Genomic DNA, 25,540 nt, shown 5'->3' with positions numbered 1-25,540 from the left:
GTGAGTGTGTGGGGGGGTGAGTGTGTGGGGGGGGTGAGTGTGTGGGGGGGGTGAGCGTGTGGGTAACCGGGGTGAGCGTGTATGTGGGAGCACAGTGTGTGCATGTGTTTGTGTGTGTTACAGTGTACTGAGGTGTTCTCTCTCCCCCTCCCCCTCTCTTCCTCCTTCCTCCTCCTCTCTATCCCCCCTCCCCCTCCTTCTCCCTACCCCCTCTCTCCCTCTCCCCACCCCCTCTCTCCCTCTCCCCCTCCTCCTCCCTCTCTTCCTCCTTCCCTCCATCCCCTCTCTCCCCCTCCCCTCCCCCTCTCCCTTCTCTTCCTCCTTCCCTCCCTCCCCTCTCTCTCTCCCTCCTCCTCTCTTCCTCCGTCTCCCCTCCTCCTCTCTTCCCCCGTCTCCCCCTCCTCCTCTCTTCCTCCGTCTCCCCCTCCCCCTCTCTAACTTCCTCTCCCCCTCCCCCTCTCTTCCTTCCTCTCCCCCTCCCCCTCTCTTCCTTCCTCTCCCCCTCCCCCTCTCTTCCTTCCTCTCCCCCTCCCCCTCTCTTCCTTCCTCTCCCCCTCCCCCTCTTCCTTCCTCTCCCCCTCCCTCTCTTCCTCCCCCCCCTCTCTTCCTCCCCCCCTCCCTCTCTTCCTCCCCCCCTCCCTCTCTTCCTCCCCCTCTCTTCCTCCCTCTCCCCTCCCTCCCTTCCTTCCTCTCACCTCCCTCCCTCTCTTCCTTCCTCTCCCCCTCCCTCTCTTCCTCCCCTCCCTCTCTTCCTCCCCTCCCTCTCTTCCTCCCCCTCTCTCCCCTCTCTCTCCCCCCCTCCTCCCCCTCTCCCTTTCCCTCCCCCTCCCCTCTCCCCTCCCCTCTCCCCTCGCCCTCCCCCTCCCCTCTCCCCTCCCCCTCCCCCTCCCCCTCCCTCCCCTCTCTCCCGCCTCTCTCGACAGTGTCAAGTGGGAACCAGCCCTGGTCAGGAACCAAGGGGAGTCAGACTGTGGGTCTCAAACCCCAGGACGCCCTCCCACTGCCCAGTCTCGAGGCCGAGTACGCCCGGCCAGTCGGAGTGCCGGCCGGACTTGCCTCGAGGTCCTCACCGGGAGTAGACGGCTTCCTTCTTGCAGTAGCCCAGGATGGAGGCAGTGGGTGGGTAGAGCGTTTCATACTTCAGCAGGTGTCTCTGCAGCACGTACAGTGGGTGGTTCTTGTACTCTACGATGGAGCTGGGCAAGGGTTGTTCCAGCAACTTCACACGCAGCTGTCAAACCAGGAAAAACACTTGTAAACGTCCCGCAGCACAGAATGAGCTCACAGCGGCCGCCCAGGCCGGATCCAATCCACCCTCAATCCCGAGGGCAACAGCCAACAGCAAGCAGAAATAAAGAGGTCCCTTTCAGGTGGGGAGTGGGAGTAGTGGGGGCCTTTCACAATGCCCAAATATACAACTTCAACCGATTCAAACCCGGCAGCACAGAAACAGGCTCTTCGGGTGTGTCGAACAGTCGTAACTGAGATTACAACCGATTTCTGTTGAAAATGTCCTGACTGGTTGCACCACAGACACAACGGATTCTGTAAATGCCAGAAATCCAGAGCAACTCACACAAAATGGTGGAAGAATTCTCCTCTCCATAGACAGCCTGACCTGCTGAGTTTCTCCAGCGTTTTGTGTGTTGACCTTGGTTCCCCATGTTCTGATACGGCAATTTGGATGCACACGAACACGAGTAGCTGCAGAGAGCAGTGGGCTCAGCCCAGTACATCATCCCTAACACGAACACAGCGATTCTGCAGACGCAGCAGTTCCAGAGTAAACACACACGAGGGCTGTAACTTTAAGGTGAATGGAGGAAAATGTAAACCTTAAGACCATCAGACATAGGAGCCGAATCAGGCCATTTGGCCCATCGAGTCTGCTCTGCTATTCAAACATGGCTGATCCTATTTCCCCCCCTCAGCCCCACCCCCCAGCCTCCTCGTAACCTTTGATGCCATGTCCAATCAGGAACCTATCGATCTCTGCCTTAAATACACCCAATGACCTGGCCTCCACAGCTGCCTGTGGCGGCAAATTCCACAAATTCACCACCCTCTGGCTAAAGAAAATTCTCCACATCTCTGTTTTAAATGGATGCCCCTCTATCCTGAGGCTGTGCCATCTTGTTCTAGACTCCCCCACCACAGGCAACATCCTCTCCACATCTACTCTGTCCAGGCCTTTCAACATTCGAAGGGTTTCAATGAGAACCCGCCTCACCCTTCTGAATTCCAATGGGTACAGGCCCAGAGTGTTTTGGGAGATTTTTCCAGATATGATAACCCTTTCATCACAGTTGCTGGTGAACGCAGCAGGCCAGGCAGCATCTCTAGGAAGAGGTACAGTCGATGTTTCAGGCCGAGAGTCTCAGCTTGGCCTGTCGACTGTACCTCTTCCTAGAGATGCTGCCTGGCCTGCTGCGTTCACCAGCAACTTTGATGTGTGTTGCTTGAATTTCCAGCATCTGCAGAATTCCTGTTGTTTGCATAACCCTTTCATTCCTGGAATCATCCTTGTGAACCTCCTCTGAACCCTCTCTAAAGTCAGCACATCTTTTCTAAGATGAGGAGCCCAAAACTGTCCACAATACTCAAGGTGAGGCCTCACCAGTGTCTTATAAAGCCTCAGCATCACATCCCTGCTCTTGTATTCTAGACCTCTTGAAATGAATGCTAACATTACATTTGCCTTCCTCACCACCAACTCAACCTGCAAGTTACCCTTTAGGGTGTTCTGTACAAGGACTCTTTGCATCTCAGATTTTTGGATTTTCTTCCCGTTTAGAAAATAGTTTCCACATTTATTTCTTCTACCAAAGTGCATGACCATGGATTTTCCAACATTATATTTCATTTGCCACTTTCTTGCCCATTTTCCTAATCTGTCTAAGTCCTTCTGCAGCCTACCTGTTTCCTCAACACTACCTGCCCTCCACCCATCTTCGTATCATCTGCAAACTTGGCAACAAAACCATCTATTCCATCATCTAAATCACTGATATACAGCACAAAAAGAAGTAGTCCCAACACCGACCCCTGTGGAACACCACCAGTCACTGGCAGCCGACCAGAAAAGGATCCTTTTATTCCCACTCGCTGCCTCCTACTAATCGGCCAATGCTCTAACCATGTTAGAAACTTTCCTGTAATACCATGGGCTCTTAACTTGGTAAGCAGCCTCATGTGTGGCACCTTGTCAAAGGCCTTCTGAAAGTCCAAATATACAACATCCACTGCATCCCCTTTATCTATCTTATTTGCAATCTCCTTAAAGAAATCCAACAGGTTCATCAGGCAAAATTTTCCCTTAAGGAAACCATGCTGATTTTGTCCAACCTTGTCTTGTGTCACCAAGTACTACATAACTTCATCCTTAACAATTGACTCCAACTACTGAGGTCAGGCTAACTGGCCTATAATTTCATTTCTGCTGCCTTCCTCCTTTCTTAAAGAGTGGAGTGATATTTACAATTTTCCAGTCCTCTGGCACCATGCCCGAGTCCAATGATTTTTGAAAGATCATTTCTAATGCCACCACAATCTCCAACACTACCTCTTACAGAACCCCAAGGTGCAGTTCATCTGGTCCAGGTGACTTATGTACCCTTAAGTCTCTCAGCTTTTTGATCACCTTCTCCCTTGTAACAGTAACTGCACCCACTTCTCTTCCCTCACACCCTTCAACATCCAACACACTGCTGGTGTCTTCCACAGTGAAGACCGATACAACAATATAGGGAGCATGTCAGAGGTAGTACTTTTTTTTAATAACACAGAGAACGTGCTTCTGGGGGTGGTGATGGGGGCAGATACATTAGGGACATCTAAGAAACTCTTATGCATATGGGTGATAGAAAAATGGAGGGTTATGGGTTATGAACAAGGGAATGTGGTTTCTGTAGGTCTGAAGTGCTGTGTGACCCTGACTCTTTGAACTGGTTTTGGAATCGGCACTCTGGTCCCTGATGGTGAGGCCCAGGCTCTAGTAGCGACCCTGGATCTCACCAGACCCAATGCTAGCAGAGATTCACGAGCGTCTCCAAATCTGCACCTACCTCCTGGTCTTCCTCTGCCTCTCGCTCAGAGCGGGTGCTCCTGTACGCCGACAGCGTCTCCTCCCACCACGCCGGGTCAACCCTCCGCTTCCTGGTGACGGTCATCCAGGCCACGTCGTACCTCTGGGTAACGTCTCTCACGCTGTTCTCGTTGTCAAAGCTGATGATGTAGCAGAGAGGTTTGGAGGTGTGCTTCGCGCACAACGCTGGGTGGTCCACAGAACTGCGCACACAGTCCACGGCCACCCACTTCCGCTCGACGTCGGCATAAACCTCGATCCACTGGTCTGACGATTTCGCCTCTCTGGCACCCCTCCTACAACCTGAGGATCTCCTCTTCGATGCAGTGCTCCCCGAGTCCCCCTCTTCACCAGCCTCCACACTCCCCCCACGCACCCGGCCCTTTCCCCTCTTGTCCCCGGGCGCGCGGGCCCCGTCTCCACCCGAGGAGCTGCTGGAGTGGGCAGAGCCATCGACAAGTTCGAAATCTGAGTCGCTGCCATCATCCTGGTCTGTGTCAGGCTCCCTGTATGAGACCTTCGAAGCCACACACCTCCGCCGCTCATTCTTCAGCTTCCGCTTCCCCGAGCGCTCGTCGTCCTCGAACCCAGACTCAGCGGACGCTTCGGGACGGCTGACCTCCTTCTTCCTCTTCCGAGCGACCCCACCCTCTCTCTTCACCCGGATCTCCCCCTTCTCCTCTGGTTTGACGCTCGCTTTTCTCTTGGCCTCTTTTCCGGCTGCTGTTCCGGGTTTAGTGTCGGCCTCCGCTTCAGGAGCTTCCTGGGAATCGCCTTCGGACTTCTCCCCTCTCTGATTCTTCAGGAGAAGAGAAGAACAGGAATTAGAAGCACAAAGGATTCTGCAGATGCTGGAAATCCACAGCAACACACACAGAATATGAAGGGGCATAACTTTGAGATGATTGGAGAAAAATATAGGTGGAGGGGATGTCAGAGGTTAAACGTAAGGATATGAAATCTTTAGAGAAGGTGCGGAGGATGCTGCATGTTTTCAGAGGATCGGCTGAGTGAACTAGGGCTTTTCTCTTCAGAGTGAAGGAGGATGAGAGGTGACTTGATAGACGTGAGCAAGAGGATGAAAGGCAAAGATCGAGTGGATAGCCAGAGATATTTTCCCCAGGGTGGAAATAGCTAATAGGAGAGAGATGATTTTAAGGCAGAGGTTCGTAACCTTTTTTCTGCCGTGCACCAATACCATTAAGCAAGGCACCCCAGGTTGGGAACCCCTGTTTTAAGGAGGGAAGTATGGTGGCGGGGGGGGGGGGGTCTGCTGTCAGAGGGAATTTTTTCTCCACACAGGGTGGTGGGTGTGTGGAATGTGCTGACGGGTGGTGGGAGAGGCAAATACATCAGGGACATTTAACAGACTCTCAGAAAGGTAAGTGGATGATAGAAAAATGGAGGGTTATGTGGGAGGGAAGAGTTAGAGGGATCTTAGAGTAGGTTAAAAGTGGGCCGAGGGGCCTGTACTCAGCAGGTCAGGCGTGGAGTAGAATGAAAAGTTGATGTTTTTGGCCGAGACTTTTCATCAGGGATTAGACTTGGGAGGAATCAGCTGCACACCTGTTTACCCAAAGGGTTATTTTTTAATATTTAGAGATACAGCACAGTTACAGCCTCTCGTGGCCCAACGAGACTGCGCTGCCCAATTACACCCCACGTGACCAATTAATCTACTAACCCGCACCCCTGAACTGTGGGAGGAGACTGGAGCACCCGGAGGAAACCCCAGAGTCCTTACAGGCAGAGGTGGGAATTGAACCCACGTCTGTAATAGATTACGCTAACCACAACACTACCCTACCCTCACAACCTCGACAAGAGTGATGGACACATTGCTTACCACTTTTGCACTTTGCTTGAACGGAATAGGCTGAAGAGAAATGACAAGCCGAGACGACAGAGGCAATGCCCGGAGTACGATGAGGAACAGCTGTAGATACAAAAAGGCCGGCAGTGAGGGTCGCGCACTGAGAAAGAATCCTCACACGGTAACAACCCAACCTCAAGTGCAGTCAATAGATCTGGAGGCAGCAGAGGGAGAGGGTGAGGGGGGCAGAGAGGGAGGGACAGGCATCGGGGTGAGGGAAGTGCACAGAGAGGCAGTGAGCATTGGGAGGGTGAAGGGCAGAACAGACTAGGAGCAGAGGAGACGGAGGAATGGAGGGGGAGGAGGAGGGGCGGAGACAGGAAGAGGAAGTCACAATTGGAGTATTATGAACAGCTTTGGGCCCCTTACTTGAGAAAGGATGTGCTGGCATTGGAGAGAGTCCAGAGAAGGTTCATGAGAATGTTTCTGGGAATGAAAGGGTTAATGTACGAGGCTGCCGCTGGGTCTGTACTTAGTGCAGTTTAGAGAAATGATGGAGAATTCATTGAAACCCATCAGATGTTGAAAGGCCTAGATAGAGTGGATGTGGACAGGATGTTTCCCATTGTGGGAGAGTCCAGGACCAGAGGGCACAGCCTCAGAATACAGCGACATCCCTTTAGAGCAGAGGAAGAATGAATCAGTGGAATTCATTGCCCCAGACGGCTGTGGAGGCTAAGTCACTGGGTATAGTTAAAGTGGAGGCTGATTTGTTCTTGATTAGTCAGGGGGTCTGAGGTTACAGGGAGAAGGCAGGAGAACGGGGTTGAGGGGGATAATAAATCAGCCGTGATGGAATGGTGGAGCAGACTCGATGGGCCAAATGGCCTAACTTTACTCCTATACCTTATGGTGATGGAATGAAGAGCAAAAGGAGTGGGAGGGACCAGAGGGCAGCAAAGGACCGAGGAGATCAGGGCAATGAGTCACAGCAAGACAAATGCACAATTGAGGAAACTCAAAACACAGACAGAACAGAAAATGTGGGAAATACTCAGTGGGTCAGTAGCAGGCCACAGAGTACTTCTAGCACACGGTCTTCACTTGAGGTGTACGGTTGGTTGTTTCACCACGAAACATACGTGAACCAATTCCTCCTCGCTGCCCGCAGAACGGCGGGAGAGTCTGTGCCGCAGAGCTCCGGACAGCTTCCCTGAGTCACTCTGGCCGACGGACAGGTCCATCTCAAAGGCCGACACAAACCTGGAGACAGGAGAGGGAAAGTTCACAAAAGTCTTCACTTCCTCTGGAGCCTGAAGAAATTCTCGATGACACTCAACCAATTTTTACCGACGCACCACAGAAAGCATCCGATCCAGATGCATCACAGCTCGGTACGGCTGTGAGGTTAACCTTTAGGGTATCCTGTACAAGGACTCCCAAGTCCCTTTGCATCTCTGCATTTTGAATTCTCTCCCCATCTAAATAATAGTCTGCCCGTTTATTTCTTCCACCAAAGTGCATGACCATACACTTTCCAACATTGTATTTCATTTGCCACTTCTTTGCCTATTCCCCTAAACTATCTAAGTCTCTCTACAGGCTCTCTGTTTCCTCAAAACTACCCGCTCCTCCACCTATCTTTGTATCATTGGCAAATTTACCCACAAATCCATTAATCCCATAGTCCAAATCATTGACATACATCGTAAAAAGCAACACCGACCCCTGTGGAACTCCATTGGTAACTGGCAGCCAGCCAGAATAGGATCCCTTTATTCCCACTCTCTGCTTTCTGCCAATCAGCCTAAGCTCCACCCATGCTAGTAACTTCCCTGTAATTACCTTGTCTCTTATCTTGCTAAGTAGCCTCATGAGCAACACCTTGTCAAAGGCCTTCTGAAAATCCAAGTACAACACATCTACTGCATCTCCTTTGTGTACCCTGCATGTAACTTTCTCAAAAAATTGCAGAAAATTAGTCAGGCAGGATTTTCCTCAGGAAACCATGCTGGCTTTGGCCTATCTTGTCATGTACCTCCAGGTACTCCGTAATCTCATCCCTAACAATTGATTCCAACAACTTTCCAACCACTGATGTCAGACTAGCAGGTCTATAGTTTCCTTTCTGCTGTCTCCCACCCCTCTTAAATGGCGGAGTAACATTTGCAATTTTCCAGTCACCCAGTACAATGCCAGAATCTATCTGTTCTATAACCAGAGGTCACAGAGTCAGATTTATTTATCCTGTGTATGTCAAAACATAGAGTGAAATGTGCCATTTGCACCAAGAACCAAAACACGCTTGGGTATGTCGTGGTAGCGTAGCAATCAGCGATGCTAGAACAACTTGGTGGAGTTCAGAGTTCAATTCCGATGTCGTCCTCCCCATGAGTGTGTGGGTTTCCTCCGGGTGCTCTGGTTTCCTCCCAAGGTCCAATAGTGTACAGGTTTGTAGGTTATTTGGCCATTGTAAATAGCCTAGGGTTAAGTCACAGGATTGCTGGGAAGTGTGGCTCGAAGGGCAGAAAAGCCTTTTTCACACTGTAGCTCAATAAATAAACGGTAATGCATCAGAATTGGTTTGTTATTGTTAAACGTACTGATACACCGAACAGACTGTCCACACAGAGCAGACCATCACACAGTGTACAACACGGGGAAACAGTCACAGCACAGAATAAAGTGCAAGAGTCACAGAGAAAGAGCAGTGCAGGTAAATAAGGTGCAAGATCATAATGAGTGGATTGGGAGGTCAGCATTTCATCTGGTCTAACCAGGGAACCATTCAATAGTCTTATAACAGTGGTGTAGGATCTGTCCCCGAGCCTCGTGGGTCGTGCTTTCAGGCTTTTGTATCTTCTGCCCCGGTGGGAGAGGGGAGGAGAGAGACGGAAAGGCCCGGGTGGGAGAGGGGAGGAGACAGACGGCCCGGGTGGGAGAGGGGAGGAGACAGACGGCCCGGGTGGGAGAGGGGAGGAGAGAGACGGAAAGGCCCGGGTGGGAGAGGGGAGGAGACAGACGGCCCGGGTGGGAGAGGGGAGGAGAGAGACAGCCCGGGTGGGAGAGGGGAGGAGACAGACGGCCCGGGTGGGAGAGGGGAGGAGAGAGACGGCCCGGGGTGGGAGAGGGGAGGAGACAGACGGAAAGGCCCGGGTGGGAGAAGGGAGGAGAGAGAATGTCCGGGGTGGGAGTGGTCTCTGATGTTGTTGGCTGCTTTACTGAGGCAGCAGGAAGTGTAGACAGAATCGATGGAGGGGAGGCTGGTTTCTGTGACGTGCTGAACTGTGTCCACAACTCTCTGCAGTTTCTTGGACAGATGTAATGGAAAACGTACTTGTAGCAGCATCACAGGCACAGAGTATCATAGAAGCAGCAATCACAAGAGAAACATTTATTGCACAGAATTTTTACACAAAGGAACGCCATTGGAACCAAGCCCACTGCCGTGCAAATGGACGTTGCCATTGCCGTTGCCGTTACCGTCCTGAGGTCACTTACCATTTCAGAAGCCGGGAGATGTACAGGACATCCGCACCCCCGGCCGAAAGCCCGGCCAGCTCGGTGGGCAGCAAGGACAAGGCCACGGCCCGCAGCTCGGGCTCACTGCACGTCCTGTTCCGGAACATTCCATTGGCCAGTAGGCAGAGGAGATGTGCCTGCAGGGGAACAATATACAGACCAGAAGTAGCAGAAGGCAGAGTGGGTGATTTGGACAATGTTACCACGTGGCCGCACGCAGTACCTCTCCCCCAATCAAAACAGCAGGCCACTCGGCCCTTTGTTCCTGCTCCACCGCTAAATACGGCCATGGCTGATCTACCACGTTCCAATGTTCATGACTTCCCTGATATCTAAACCCAGCCCTCCTAGTTCTGAATACACTCGGCAATGGAGCCTCCACACACACTCTGGCCAGCAGTTCCAAACTCTTACGGCCCTCTGGCTAAAGAGATTCTCCACACCTCAGACCCAAATGCTCATTCCTCGTTTCAAGAGTGTCCCCTGGATCTAGAGACTCAGCCAGGGAAAAACATTACCTCCACATCTACCGTTTCCGTCTCCTCCCCTCTCCCACCCGGGCTCTTTCTTCCGAACTCAATAGGTCACAGGTCCAGTCTGGAGCAACAAGACGATCGAGAGGACAGCCAGAGACTTTTTCCCAGGGCGGAAATGACTAATACGAGGGGGCATGATTTTCAGGTGATTGGAAGAAAGTATAGGAGGGACGGTAGAGGTAAGTTTTGACACAGAGAGTGGTGGGTGTGTGGAACGCCAGGACTGGTGGTACAGACAGATACATTAGGGCAGGAGTTCACAACCTTTTTAATATCATAGACCCCCTACTATTCATCAAAGGGTCTGTGGACACCAGGTTGTGAACCCTCTGCATTAGGAACATTTAGGAAACTCTTAGACAGGCACCAGTGGTGTGCCTCAGGGACCTGTTCTGGGACCCCTACTCTTCGTGATTTTTATAAATGACCTGGATGAGGAAGTGGAGGGATGGGTTAGTAAACTTGCTGATGACACAAAGATTGGAGGTGTTGTGGATAGTGTGGAGGGTTGTCAGAGGTTACAGCGGGACATTGGTAGGATGCAAAACTGGGCTGAGAAGTGACAAATGGAGTTCAACCCAGATAAATGTGAGGTGGTTCATTTTGGTAGGTCAAATATGATGGCAGAATATAGTATTAATGGTAAGACTCTTGGCAGTGTGGAGGATCAGAGGGATCTTGGGGTCTGAGTCCATAGGACACTCAAAGCGGCTGCGCAGGTTGATCTGTGATTAAGGTATACGGTGTATTGGCCTTCATCAATCATGGGATTGAGATTAGGAGCCGAGAGGTAATGTTGCAGCTATATAGGACCCTGGTCAGACCCCACTTGGAGTACTGTGCTGAGTTCTGGTTGCCTCACTACAGGAAGGATGTGGAAACCATAGAAAGGGTGCAGAGGAGATTTACAAGGATGTTGCCTGGATTGGGGAGCATGCCTTATGAGAATAGATTGAGTGAACTCGGCCTTTTCTCCTAGGAGCGACGGAGGATGAGAGGTTTCCTGATAGAGGTTTTTAAGATGATGAGAGGCATTGATCGTGTGGATAGTCAGAGGCTTTTTCCCAGGGCTGAAATGGCTAGCAGGAGAGGGCACAGTTTTAAGGTGCTTGGAAGCAGGTGCAGAGGAGATGTCAGGGGTAAGTTTTTTTTACACAGAGGGTGGTGAATGTGTGGACTGGGCTGCCGGCGACGGTGGTGGAGGCGGATATGATAGGGTCTTTTAAGAGACTCCTGGATAGGTACATGGAGCTTAGAAAAATAGAGGGCTATGGGTAAGCCTAGATAGTTCTAAGGTAAGGACATGTTCAGCACAGCTTTGTGGGCCGAAGGGCCTGTATTGTGCTGTAGGTTTTCTATGTGTCTTTGGCACATGGATGATAGAAAAATGGAGGCTATGTAGACTGATCTCAGGTCAGCACAACATTATGGGTTGAAGGGCCTGGACTGTGCTGTAGTGATCTACACTGGATGAACTCAGAGGAGGGAAACGGACAGCTGACGTTTTGGGTTGAAACTGAATGACGGAGGGGCACAGACATCTTAAAGAGGTGTGGGGGTGGGGGGAAGGAATGGAGCAAGATCTGACCAATCTGTTCAATCCCTCTTCATACAACAAAACTACCAGCTCAGGAGTCTTCACTGCACTTTCTCTATCCCTGAATGTTTCACGATATTTCAGGTGCAACCTTACCAGGGCCTGGATTCACTTCAGAGAGGCCCCTCTCCTCACAGGCAACGTAACCACTTCCCTCCCCAAGGCCGAGGTAGAGTGGAGGTTGAGAGGGTGCCTCCCGTAGTGGGGTTGCCTACAACCAGAGGGCACAGCCTCAGAATAGAGGGGCATCCCTTTAGAACAGAGATGAGGAGGAATTTCTTTTGCCAAAGGGTGGTGAATCTGTGAAAATTTATTTTATTTAGAGATACAGCCACACCACCCAGCAACTCACCAATTTAACCCCAGCCTAATCACAGGACAATTTACAATGACCAATTAACCCACTAACCAAAATGTCTTTTGTGGGAGGAAGGCAGAGCACCTGGAGAAAATGGACGGGGAGAGCATACAAACTCCTTACAGACGACACTAAAATTGAACTCCAAACTCCAAAGCACCGTGCGGTGAAGGCACTGCACTAACCACCGCGTTGCCATGGCGCCCCACACAGTGGTGGGGGCAAGTCGATGGGTATGTTTAAAGCAGAGGCTGATAGGTTCTCGATTAGTCAGGACGTCAATGGTTACAGAGAGAAGGCAGGAGAATGGGGTTGAGAGAGATAATAGATTAGCCATTACCACATGGCAAGCAGACTCGATGGGCCGAATGGCCTAATTCAGCTTCTATGTCTCATGATCTAACTGTGTGCTGAACCAGCATGTTAACTTTCTGTGATGTGTACGAGAATACCAGGCCCCTCCTGCTCCGACACCATTCAGCAGAAGATATAAAGAGCAGAAAGAGCCGCTGGGGCCATTGAACCTTTTATATCCACAGGATGACAGACAGCTTACCTACCAGAACCCCGACTCCCCATTTACCCCGTCTGTCACTCGTCAACCTCTGCCCTAGACACGTTCACAAGTTCCTGCTCTTTGGTGAAAACAGTTCCAAACATTGACAGAACATAGATCATTACTGCACAGAACAGGCCACACGCCCACGATCTTGTACTGACCTTCCAACCTACTGTAAGATCAGTCCAACCCTTCCCTCTTGTGTTACCCTCCATTTTTCTATCATCTCCTAAATGTCCCTGATGTACTTGTCTCACCACCAACCCGGCAGGGCATTCCACAGACCCACCACTCTCTGTGTAAAACACCCATCTCTGACATCCCCGATACTTTCCTCTGATCGTGTTAAAATTACGCCTCCTCACATCAGCCATTTCTACCCGGGAAAAAGTCTCTGGCTGTCCACTCTATCTATGTCTCCTATCATCCAAAGATGGATAGAGCTCTTAAAGACAGTGGAATCAAAGGTTACAGGGATAAGGCAGGAACTGGATACTGATTGTGTATGATCAGCCATGATCACAGTGAACGGCGGTGCTGGCTCGAAGGGCCGAATGGCCTACTCCTGCACCTATTGTCTACTGTCTTGTCACCTCTCAACCTCCAGCTCTCCAGAAAGCCCTTGCTCACACAAACTTTCCTCACAAGACATGCTCCCTGATCCTGATGGAACATTACGTTGCAGATGTACAAGACGCTGGAGTACTCTGTTCAGTTAAGGGATGGATGGAAAGGGGGCAAGGATGGATGCTGTCAAGACTCGAAGACCTGAGCCATAGAGAGAGATTGGGCAGGCTGGGAGTTTATTACTCGGTGGAGTGTAGAGACGGAAAGGTGACCTCATGGAGGTGTATAAAATCACAAGGGGCTAGGGCAGGGTAAATGCCCATTGACTTTTCCCCAGGGCTGAGGAACCAAGAACCAGAGGGCACAGGTTTAAGATGAGTGGGGTAAGAGATTGAATAGGAAACTCAGGAATAACTTTTTCACCCAGAGGGTGATGGATAAACGGAATGAGCTGCCAGGGGACGTGGTTGAGGCAGATAAATTAATGACAGTTAAAAGACAGTTGGACAAGTATATGTATAGGGAAGGTTTAGAGGGATATGGACAGGTACACGGATAGTAAAGGTTTAGAGGGATATGGACAGGTACACGGATAGTAAAGGTTTAGAGGGATGCGGAAAGGATAGGAAAGGTTGGGGAATATGGACAGGTACATGGATAGGAAAGGTTGGGGGATATGGACAGGTACATGGATAGGAAAGGTTTAGAGGGGTATAGACAGGATAGGAAAGGTTGGGGGATATGGACAGGTACACAGATAGGAAAGGTTGGGGGATATGGACAGGTACACGGATAGGAAAGGTTTAGAGGGATATGGACAGGATAGGAAAGGTTAGGGGGATATGGGTCAAACACAGGCACACTGGACTGGCTTAGATGTGCTTCTTGGTCAGTATGTAACAAATGCCAAGGGTGTGTTTCAGTCCTCTATTACTCCCTGATTTACTGGCTGAACCCTTTGAAGGCATCAAAACTCCATGATTTCCAATTTGGTTTGACAGACCTTGTGGATGTCCTCACGAAGCTGCCGGGTGAAACGGTTGATCATTCGACGAAGATAGGATTCAAATTCAGCTTCCCTCTTCTCTCTGCAGAATGAGGAACAGCAGGTCCTGAGCTTACAGGTGAATTGGGCTAAATGTCTGGTTTCTTCAAAAAAAATAGATCTTTGCTTTTCTGTAGTCCCATCAAAAACTTCAAACCAAGGAAGTTTGACCCTCACTCACTATTTTTGTTTTACAAACATAAAAAACTCTACTCAAAATCAAAAGATGTACAAAGGTCAGGGGTTACAATACAGTTACCGAATTCAAATTAAAACAGAGTTATTACTGTCCATGATGCATTCAATTCCCGGGGGTGGGACCACCATTCCTGGAAATCCCCCACGGAACTCATAATGATCACGTGCCCCCTCTCTAGGGACACCCTGGCACACATGCAGCCCCAGAAGAGGGGCAGACAGTCGTCTCTAAATCCTGACAGTTCACCAGCTGAGTCTCCGCAATGGATCCTAGGGAGAGCCCAGATGGAGGGTGGTGCTCCACACAAATGGTCTTAGCTCCTCTGACAGGGAGTCCATCTCCCACTGAGCCACTAAATGACCAGAGCACTTTCTCCAATTGACCCTGGCAGAGGATGCGGCTGAGAAAACCCACTGACAGCCTCGCATCGCCTGTAGGTCAACAGGGTTGGCGCTCGCAAGGAGGACGTTGTCGGCATAGGACCAAACCCACCAGTAGATCCTCGTCACACCCTGCCCTGTTCCGTACTGGGTGCCCGCGTACACGGGCGTGTGGCTGATTACAACCAGAACCTGAGCAGCAGCCTCTTCAGATGCTCAAACAGGGGCTGCAACCTCGCACACTCCATATATACACGATACACTGACCCCTTCCGGCCACAGAATGGACAGCTGGACGAGGTGTCAGTGAACCTGCTCAGGAATCTATTGTACGGGACTGTCCGACGCCACACCGTCCACCCCAGGTCCCCAGTGTACAGGGGAAGCACCCCTGTGTAAAGAGATTTCCACTGGGGGCCTCCTCCGCTGTCAGGTGGTGACAGGGGCTGCCAAGGCGGGTCCGGTCGGTCGAAGGAGGCAAGGGAGTGAACGGAGTGCAGGAGCAGCCCGTACAAGAAACGCTTTGGAGCGTCACAGGAGGGCACGGTGGGCACCTCCGCAACATGGCTCACGTTGTGCGGGACCCTCTCCCGAGGCCTGGGCCCGAGCACTTCCAGCCCAGCAGGTGGTGCAGCCGAACCCCTCCAGTTCCTCGATACCCTCCGTGATAGGATGTGGACCAGTTCCCCTCACAGCCAGAGCACCGTCCCCCACCGACGCAAGATCACCCTGTCAGTACGAGACTAAACCCCATATCCCCTTCAGCTCCCAAAAAAACCCAGGCAGTTCCCACAAATCGGCGCGGCTGACATTGCCCACTGGAAGCCACGTGCACTCCCGTCCCCGGCGGAGAAAGTGCGTCGCCAGCGCATACCGTCTCAGAGCGTGGTCACTGTGAGATACCTCTGCAGGTCCTGAGCTGGAGAGCCACCAGCTGAGCGTGCACGCGGAGACTGCCCTCCGCGATCGGAGGGACCAACATAATCAGCCGGTACCATCTCTTCGAGGCGACCAGCTGATTTATAGCCAACACCCTTCCCTGGTACGAGATCACACGAAGGAGGCCTGACCAGCGTCCCAGCCGGGCAGAGATCACACGAAGGGGGCCTGACCAGCGTCCCAGCCGGGCAGAGATCGCACGAAGGAGGCCTGACCAGCGTCCCAGCCGGGCAGAGATCGCACGAAGGAGGCCTGACCAGCGTCCCAGCCGGGCAGAGATCGCACGAAGGGGGCCTGACCAGCGTCCCAGCCGGGCAGAGATCGCACGAAGGGGGCCTGACCAGCGTTCCAGCCGGGCAGAGATCGCACGAAGGGGGCCTGACCAGCGTCCCAGCCGGGCAGAGATCGCACGAAGGGGGTTTGACCAGCGTCCCAGCCGGGCAGAGATCGCACGAAGGGGGCCTGACCAGCGTCCCAGCCGGGCAGAGATCGCACGAAGGGGGCCTGACCAGCGTCCCAGCCGGGCAGAGATTTTTGTCTCCGAATGCCACCAGCTCACTAGCCCGGCCTCCTCCGTCGCACTCAGGTAGACCCCCAAGTAGAGGAGGTGCGTGGTGCTCCACACAAAGGGCCTCAACCCCTCGGGTAGGGAGTCCACCTGCCACCGACCCACCAGGAGCCCGCACTCTTCTCCCAGTTGAAAAGACACAGCCGAGAAGACCTGCTGGTGGTCTCGGATCTTCTGCACGTCAACTGGGTCGGTGACCATGAGGAGGATGTCGTCGGCATGAGCTGACAGGACAACCTCCATGTCTGGTCTGCGTCGAAGAAAACCCGTTAACCTGTGACGGAGCAGGGGCAGGAGTGGGTCCACCCCTGATGCACCCCCCTCCCAAAGCACACGGGTGCTGTCAGAGACCCGTTCACCTTCAGTAGGCACTCTGCCGCAGTGTACAACAGTCAGACATGGGCCACAAAATCAAATTACACAGCCGATGGCATGGGTGGGGGGGCGGAGAGAGGTCGCGCAACAGGGAGAGGGACAGCCTGGGGGGGGGGGTCAGCAGGGGAAGGCCCAGCGGTATCACCCTGTGCCTCTGAGGCAGAGTTGGCCACCTGATGGTTCGGGCAATTCTTCCAAATATGCCCAAACTCCTTACAGGCGTGGCACCTCGAGTAACCCACAGACCGGGGACGGTACACTATCACCCCTCAAAATAACCCTGGAGCTGCCCCTGGGCCCCACCCCACTCCAGCTGCATCGGCAGACGGCGCTGGAATGAGACTAAGTGCTCATAACCCCGGGGAGGTGCTCTGTACCATATCGGGGTTATTTCCGATCGCACCTCGCGATGGAGCGCAGACTGGGGAGTGGGGCCCTGTCAGGGAGATGGGGGTGGATGTCTGAGAGGCTTACCGACCGCATGGGGCCCAGCACCGGGTCCAACTGCATAAAAACCCTCCCCACCCTCAACCCCTGACTCAGGTCCTGAGACACAGACCAAAAATCTGCACTGAACAGAATCCTTCCAGAAAAGGAAACTGTTTCATTCTGCTACCAAGATGATACTCCACACTTCCAATCTTTGGGCAGTTTCCAAAACCGTTCTTTGGCAATTTTGCAGCAAACTTGAGGAGAGAGAGGTCCGATAGTGTGAGCCTCCCACAGTTCCTCCCCCCCCACAATAACACCCCAGGAGTACAGGCTTTGCAGACACTCCTGTCTCTGCAGGTTCATTGCCACTAGCTAGCTGTGTGAGACCCTTGGAGAACCAGGCAGCCGTATAGTAACACCAATATTGAAACCACTGACCTGCTCTCTCGCTCCTTGGCATGTAATGGTGTCTCAATCTCGATCTGCAGAGGTTTCTCTGGAAGTTGGGGCTCAGGAACGGAAAAGGCCGAAGGTTCTTCAGCTGCTTCATGTTGTAGCTCTGCCCAGAGAGAAGAGGATGTTTACACTGGTACAGACACAGACACCCTTGGCACTGCCCCACCAGCCATGTCTACAGTTCCGACCTGGGGAACCTTCACCTGTTTGGACAGGCAAGCAAATCCTGGTAACCCGCAGAGTGAAGCTCCCTCCACATTGTCCCATCACACACTCCCGGGGTCAGACACAGAGTGAAACTCCCTCCACACTGTCCCATCACACACTCCTAGGGTCAGACACAGAGTGAAGCTCCCTCCACACCGTCCCATCACACACTCCCGGGGTCAGACACAGAGTGAATCTCCCTCCACACCGTCCCATCACACACTCCCAGGGTCAGATACAGAGTGAAGCTCCCTCCACACCGTCCCATCACACACTTCCAGGGTCAGACACAGAGTGAAACTCCCTCCACACCGTCCCATAACACACTCCCGGGGTCAGACACAGAGTGAAGCTCCCTCCACACCGTCCCATCACACACTCCCGGGGTCAGACACAGAGTGAAGCTCCCTCCACACCGTCCCATCACACACTCCCAGGGTCAGACACAGAGTGAAACTCTCTCCACGCCATCCCAGCACACACACCCACGGTCAGACACAGAGTGAAGCTCCCTCCACACCGTCCCATCACACACTCCCGGGGTCAGACACAGAATGAAACTCTCTCCACGCCACTGGATTTGAGTGCAAAGTTAGAGACGTTTTACTCCAGTGGTATTTGAGGCCCAGCTGACACCTGGTCTGGGATATTATGTAGGTATCCTGTCTCCATACCCAAAGGACGATGCACTTCTGATGGGTGGGTGGGGTGGGGAGTGCGGTGACAGCTCGCAGAGTGACCCCTGGGGTGGTGGGTTTGTTACACAAGCAGGGGTTTTGCAGGCTTGTCTCAAGAGTGAGAAGTGATCATGAAAAGTCCAAAATTCCTCGTGGGGCAGCATGTGGGAGAGTGAGACGCTTTACACCACCAGCGATCTGGGTCCAATCCTGTCTGTACGTTTACTTCTCCCCGTGTCCACATGCTTTTCCTCTGGTGGTTCGGTTTTCTTCCACAGACCAAAGACATGTAGGGTAAGGCCGGTAAGTTGTGGGCGTGCTGTATTTGCAATACTTGCAGACAATCCCCAGCAAGTCTTTGGACTGTGCTGGTCGTTGACGCAAACAACACATTCCACCGTATATTTTGATGTACTTGTGACAAATAACGCTAATCTTGAAGGTCTTGAATGTGACAGTGAGTATAGGAATAGAGTGAGGTGGAGGATAAATGTGTGGCTGAGGGATTGGAGCAGGGAGCAGGGATTCAGATTGCTGGATCATTGGGACCTCTTTTGGGGCAGGTGTGACCTGTACAAAAAGGACGGGTTGCACTTGAATTCCAGGGGGACCAATATCCTGGCGGGGAGGTTTGCTAAGGCTATTGGGGAGAGTTCAAACTAGGATTGCTTGGGGGTGGGAACCGAACTGAAGAGATGGAGGAAGGGGCCGTTGACTCACAAATAGAGAAAGCTTGGAGACAGTGCGAGAGGGAGGATAGGCAGGTGATAGAGAAGGGACGCGCTCAGACCAACGGTTTGAGATGTGTCTATTTTAATGCAAGGATTATTATACACAAAGCGGATGAGCTTAGTGTGTGGATCAGTACTTGGAGCTATGATGTTGTGGCCATTACAGAGACTTGGATGGCTCAGGGGCAGGAATGGTTACTTCGAGTGCCAGGCTTTAGATGTTTCAGAAAGGACAGGGAGGGAGGCAAAAGAGGTGGGGGCGTGGCACTGTTGATCAGAGATAGTGTCACGGCTGCAGAAAAGGAGGAAGTCATGGAGGGATTGTCTGCGGGGTCTCTGTGGGTGGAAGTTAGGAACAGGAAGAGGTCAATAACTCTACTGGGTGTTTTTTTATAGCCCCCCCAACAGTAATAGGGACACTGAGGAGCAAATAGGGAGATAAATTCTGGAAAAGTGTAATAATAATAGGGTTGTTATGGTGGGAGATTTTAATTTCCCAAACATCAATTGGCATGTCCCTAGAGCAACGGCTTTAGATGGGGTGGAGTGGAGTTTGTTAGGTGTGTTCAGGAAGGTTTCCTGACACAATATGTAGATAAGTCTACAAGAGGAGAGGCTGCACTTGATCTGGTATTGGGAAATGAACCTGGTCAGGTGTCAGATCTCTCAGTGGGAGAGCATTTTGGAGATGGTGATCACAATTCTATCTCTTTTACCATAGCATTGGAGAGGGATAGGAACAGACAAGTTAGGAGAGCGTTTAATTGGAGTAAGGGGAAATATGAAGCTATCAGGCAAGAACTTGGAAGCGTAAATTGGAAACAGATGTTCTCAGGGAAACGTTCGGAAGATATGTGGCAAACGTTCAGGGATATTTGCGTGGAGTTCTACATAGGTATAGTCCAATGAGACAGGGAAAGGATGGTAGGATACAGGAACCATGGTATACAAAGGCTGTTGTAAATCTCGTCAAGAAGAGCTAACAAAACGTTCAAAAAATTAGGTAATGATAGAGATCTAGAAGATTATAAGGCTAGCAGGAAGGGGCTTAATAATGAAATTAGGAGAGCCAGAAGGGGCCATGAGAAGGCCTTGGCAGACGGGATTAAGGAAAACCCCAAGGCATTCTACAAGTATGTGAAGAGCAAGAGGATAAGACGTGAGAGAATAGGACCAATCAAGTGTGACAGTGGAAAAGTGTGTATGGAACCGGAGGAGATAGCAGAGGTACTTAATGAATACTTTGCTTCAGTATTCACTACAGAAAAGGATCTTGGCGATTGTAGGGATGACTTACAGTGGACTGAAAAGCTTGAGCATGTAGATATTAAGAAAGAGGATGTGCTGGAGATTTTTGGAAAGCATCAAGTTAGTAAGTCACCGGGACCGGATGAGATGTACCCCAGGCTACTGTGGGAGGCGAGGGAGGAGATTGCTGAGCCTCTGGTGATGATCTTTGCATCATCAATGAGGATGGGGGAGGTTCTGAAGGATTGGAGGGTTACAGATGTTGTTCCATTATTCAAGAAAGGGAGTAGCGATAGCCCAGGAAATTATAGACCAGTGAGTCTTATTTCAGTGGTTGGTAAGTTGATGGAGAAGATCCTGAGAGGCAAGATACATGAATATGTGGAGACGCATAATATGATTAGGAATAGTCAGCATGGCTTTGTGAAAGGCAGGTTGTGTTTTACAAGCCTGATTGAATTTTTTGAGGATGTGTCTAAACACATTGATGGAGGTAGAGCAGTAGATGTAGTGTATATGGATTTCGGCAAAGCATTTGACAAGGTACCACATGCAAGGCTTATTGAGAAAGTAAGGAGCCATGGGCTCCAAGGGGACATTGCTTTGTGGATCCAGAACTGGCTTGCCCACAGAAGGCAAAGAGTTATTGTAGACGGGTCATATTCTGCATGGAGGTTGATCACCAGTGATGTGCCTCAGGCTTCTGTTCTGGGACCCCTGCTCTTCATGATTTTTATAAATGACCTGGATGAGGAAGTGGAGGGATGGGTTAGTAAATCTAAATTTGCTGATGAGACAAAGATTGGGGGTGTTGTGGATGGTGTGGAGGGCTGTCAGAGGTTACAGTGGGACATCGATAGGATGCACAAGTGGGCTGAGAAGTGACAGATGGAGTTCAACCCAGATAAGTGTGAGGTGGTTCATTCTGGTAGGTCAAATATGATGACAGAATATAGTTTTACTGGTAAGATCCTGGCAGTGTGGAGGATCAGAGGGATCTTGGGGTCTGAGTCCATAGGACACTCAAGCTGCTGAGCAGGTTGACTCTGTGGTTAAGGTATACGGTGCATTGGCCTACATCAATCGTGGGATTGAGTTTAAGAGCTGAGAGGTAATGTTGCAGCTATATAGGACCCTGGTCAGACCCCACTTGGAGTACTGTGCTCATTTCTGGTCGCCTCACTACAGGAAGGATGTGGAAACCATAGAAAGGGTGCAGAGGAGATTTACAAGGATGTTGCCTGGATTGGGGAGCATGCCTTATGAAAACAGGTTGAGTGAACTCAGCCTTTTCTCCTTGGAGCGACGGAGGATGAGAGATGATCTGATAGAGGTGTATAAGATGATGAGAGGCATTTGATCGTGTGGATAGTCAGAGACTTTTTCCCAGGGCTGAAATGGTTGCCACAAGAGGACACAGGTTTGAGGTGCTGGGGAGTAGGTACAGAGGAGATATCGGGGTAACTATTTTACGCAGAGAGTGGTGAGTACGTGGAATGGACTGCCAGCAATGGTGGTGGTGGTAGATACGATACGACCTTTTAAGAGACTTTTGGATAGGTACATGGAGCTTAGAAGTTACTAGGGTTACCCATAGCCCTCTATTTTTCTAAGGTAGGGACATGTTCAGCACAACTTTGTGGGCCGAAGGGCCTGTATTGTGCTGTAGGTTTTCTATGTTTCTATGTCTTGCAGCTCGACAGGGGAGATGTGGGAATAGTGTTTGGGACTGGTCTCAGGGTGTCCTTTCCGGATTGGGATGACGAGGAAATACTCCATTTCTGAGGCTGTAGAGCCTCAGTTACCGAGTGTGGTCAAAGAGAGGCATGTACATTACCAGCTCCCAATACAATCAGAGGGAACGGGTTCCGTGTGCGAAGAATGTGCCATGAGATTGAAAACTGAAGCAGATGTGAAGGGCTGGCTGCTCCCATATCTTGTGTGAGGCGGGCTGTCAGGCTGAGGACCATGTCCCACCGCTAGGCTGGTCGGCCAAAGCCCCCCACCGTCCCTCAGAGGGTGAACTCACCTTCCACATCTTCCCAGTCATCCTCGCTCTCCTCCGGTGAGCTGCCTTCCTCTGCCTCACCACCTGCCAAACTGGGAGAAAGCAGATGTTTGTGGGTGAAGGGCGGTCTCCAGCAGACACCCTAACACAATACAGACACCCATTTCCCACAGGCTCTTCCCGAGTCCTTCAGCCCCTCACAAAGTGGTTATGATTGTCCCAGCCCCTCCACCTTCCTTCTGTGAGTGACGACCAACTACCATCAGGAGGGGGTTAGGCCAGCTGGTTGAGTGGTGTCTGAACAGCCGGCGTCGCACTGAAATGCCAGCGAGGGCAGGGAACTGACGGTAGGCTTCAGGAAGGGGAGATCGACGGAACACAGACCTGTCCTCGTCGAGGGATCAGCAGTGGAAACGGCGAGCGGTCTCAACACACTGATGCAATCTGGAAGAAGGCAGGCCAGTGGCTGCACCTCATGACGAGACTTGGTACATCACCAAAGACTCTTTCCAATGTGTATCGATGCACAGCGGAGAGCATTCTGACTGGTCGCATCCCTGTTCGATACAGAGGGGCCACTACACAGGGTCAGAGGAAACGCAGCTCCAGCATGGGCCAAGTCAAGTCAAGTCAAGTCAAGTCACTTCTTATTGTCATTTCAACCATAACTGCTGGTACAGAACATAGTAAAAATGAGACAACATTTTCCAGGACCATGGTGCTACATGAAACAATACAAAAACTACACTGAACTACGTAAGAAAAAACACAAAAACTACACTAGACTACAGACCTACCCAGGACTGCATAAAGTGCACAAAACAGTGCAGGCATTACAATAAATAATAAACAAGACAATAGGCACAGTAGAGGGCAGTAGGTTGGTGTCAGTCCAGGCTCTGGGTATTGAGGAGTCTGATGGCTTGGGGGAAGAAACTGTTACATAGTCTGGTCGTGAGGGCCTGAATGCTTCGGTGCCTTTTTCCGGATGGCAGGAGGGAGAAGAATTTGTATGAGGGGTGCGTGGGGTCCTTCACAATGCTGTTTGCTTTATGGATGCGGCGTGTGGTGTAAATGTCTGTAATGGCAGGAAGAGAGACCCCGATGATCTTCTCAGCTGACCTCGTCCCACCATCGAGAGCCTCTTCAAAAGGAGATGCCCCATGATGGCATCCATCATTAAGGCCCTTACTATCCAGGACACTCCCTCCCTCCCTCCCTCCCTCCTCTCCTTACTACCATCAGGGAGGAGTGGCAGGAGCCTGAGGTCCTGCACTCAACGATTCAGGTGTAGCTTTTTCCCGCCCGCCGTCAGATATCTGAACCATGAACCTTTGAATGCTGCCTCGTTATTCCTTTTTCTGCACCAGTTATATGTGTTAGTGAAAGAGTTTTAAGCCTTTGCACTGAACTGCTGCCACAAAACAACAAACTTCACAGCACAGAGGCAGTAATAAACCCAATTCTGATTGACAACCCAGTCCTTTGTTACTCACAAATGCAAGTTTCCCACAAACTAAAGCTCACTGCAGAGGCCCAGGCTCCAGCTCACCAGCACTGCCCTAACGTTGATAAAAGCCTGTCGAGTGCTATGGAGCCAAACTCACTCCAGTGTTTCGAGAACTCTTGGTTGGCAGCCATTTTAATTCCACTCCCCGGGGAATCGTCCGAGAATGCTTCCCCACCTCGTTATAACACTTTATTACAGGGAGAGGCTGACCACGTTTGGACTTCATTCCCTGGAGCGTAGGAGATCGAGGATTTAATAAAGGGGTGTAGACAGGGTAAATGCCCGTAGGCTTTTCCCAGAGGTTGGGTGAGACTAGAACTAGAGGAGATAGGCGAAGGGTGAGTGGTGCGAAGTTTAAGGGGAACCTGAGAGGGAACTTCTTCACTCAGAGGGTTGTGAGAGTTGCCAGTGGAAGTGAGGGACGCAGGTTCGATTTCAACATTTAAGGGAAGTTTTGATGGGAGGGGTGGAGAGGGTGATGATTCCAGGTGCAGGTCAGTGAGACGAGGGAGACTACCAGTTCAGCTGGGAATGGACGGGCCGAATGCCCTGTTTCCCTGCTGTTGTGTTGGATGACTCCATTGGTCAGTTCTGTTTACCCTACAGTCAGAAGCCAGGCCCGAAGCCTACCTCACAACAAGAGATCTGCTCTCTCTTTCCTCCTTCACCGGGCAGCTCCCCACTTTGCCCCTGCCCCTTGAGGGTTTCCTCTTCGATGCTTTCCCAGCCGCAGGGACCGGACATCCCCTCGAAGCCGCTGCTCGCTCCCCGCGGACTCTGGGCTTCACCCGAGGCTTTTCCATCTGGAAGTCCTGGATACCTGCTCATCGGGAAGAGAAGGATGCTTCAGACCGGGAATTGTATAACACCTATCTTATCCACTGACAGCTGCCGTCTCGTAGACACGGCCCCGAGGACTGACTAACAAACAGTTCACCTGCGTCACCTACAGAATCACAATAAATGAACAGGAAGGGGTCAATAACTCTACTGGGTATTTTTTTATGGACCACCCAATAGTAACAGGGACATCGAGGAGCAGATAGGGAGACAGATTCTGGAAAGGTGTAATAATAACAGGGTTGTTAAAGTGGGAGATTTTAATTTCCCAAACATCAATTGGCATGTCCCTAGAACAAGGGGTTTAGATGGGGTGGAGTTTGTTAGGTCTGATCAGGAAGGTTTCCTGACACAAGATGTAGATAAGCCTACAAGAGGAGAGGCTGTGCTTGATCTGGTATTGGGAAATGAACCTGGTCAGGTGTCAGATCTCTTAGTGGGAGAGCATTTTGGAGATAGTGATCACAATTCTTACCTCTTCTACCATAGCATTGGAGAGGGATAGGAACAGACAAGTTAGGAATGCGTTTAATTGGAGTAAAGGGAAATATGATATGTTAGATATCGCCCTTGTGGCTAAAGGGGAGGGAGTTAGATATGGCCCTTGTGGCTAAAGGGATCAGGGGGTACGGAGGGAAGGCTGGTACAGGGTTCTGAGTTGGATGATCAGCCATGATCATACCGAATGGCGGTGCAGGCTCAAAGGGCCGAATGGCCTACTCCTGCACCTATTTTCTATGTTTCTATGAGGCTATCAGGCAAGAACTCGGAAGCATAAATTGGAAACAGATGTTCTCAGGGAAATGTACGGAAGAAATGTGGTAAATGTTCAGGGATATTTGTGTGGGGTTCTGCATAGGTACATTCCAATGAGACAGGAAAAGGATGG

At 51.2% G+C, this 25,540-nt stretch overlaps 1 protein-coding gene across 2 annotated transcripts in view; it reads right to left on the bottom strand.

Moving 5' to 3' along the window:
- Nucleotides 1-25,540, bottom strand: part of xpc (xeroderma pigmentosum, complementation group C) — a 51,100-nt gene that overhangs the window by 8,507 nt on the left and 17,053 nt on the right. For both annotated transcript variants that reach the window (XR_010020477.1, XM_063068267.1), the window contains exons 6-14: nucleotides 24,442-24,631; nucleotides 22,323-22,393; nucleotides 17,413-17,533; nucleotides 14,040-14,124; nucleotides 9,399-9,556; nucleotides 7,040-7,160; nucleotides 5,931-6,020; nucleotides 4,065-4,883; nucleotides 1,071-1,231 (exon numbers count right to left, since the gene is read on the bottom strand). Coding sequence is in view for 1 of the 2 variants with exons in the window: in XM_063068267.1 (XP_062924337.1) it covers nucleotides 1,071-1,231; nucleotides 4,065-4,883; nucleotides 5,931-6,020; nucleotides 7,040-7,160; nucleotides 9,399-9,556; nucleotides 14,040-14,124; nucleotides 17,413-17,533; nucleotides 22,323-22,393; nucleotides 24,442-24,631 (1,816 nt within the window). In the remaining variant the exon portion in view is untranslated. The remainder of the gene's footprint in view (nucleotides 1-1,070; nucleotides 1,232-4,064; nucleotides 4,884-5,930; nucleotides 6,021-7,039; nucleotides 7,161-9,398; nucleotides 9,557-14,039; nucleotides 14,125-17,412; nucleotides 17,534-22,322; nucleotides 22,394-24,441; nucleotides 24,632-25,540) is intronic.

This window comes from Mobula hypostoma, chromosome 15 (genome assembly GCF_963921235.1).
Source record: "Mobula hypostoma chromosome 15, sMobHyp1.1, whole genome shotgun sequence".
Taxonomy (NCBI): Eukaryota; Metazoa; Chordata; class Chondrichthyes; order Myliobatiformes; family Myliobatidae; genus Mobula; species Mobula hypostoma.
This window is presented reverse-complemented; position numbering and strand designations above follow the sequence as displayed.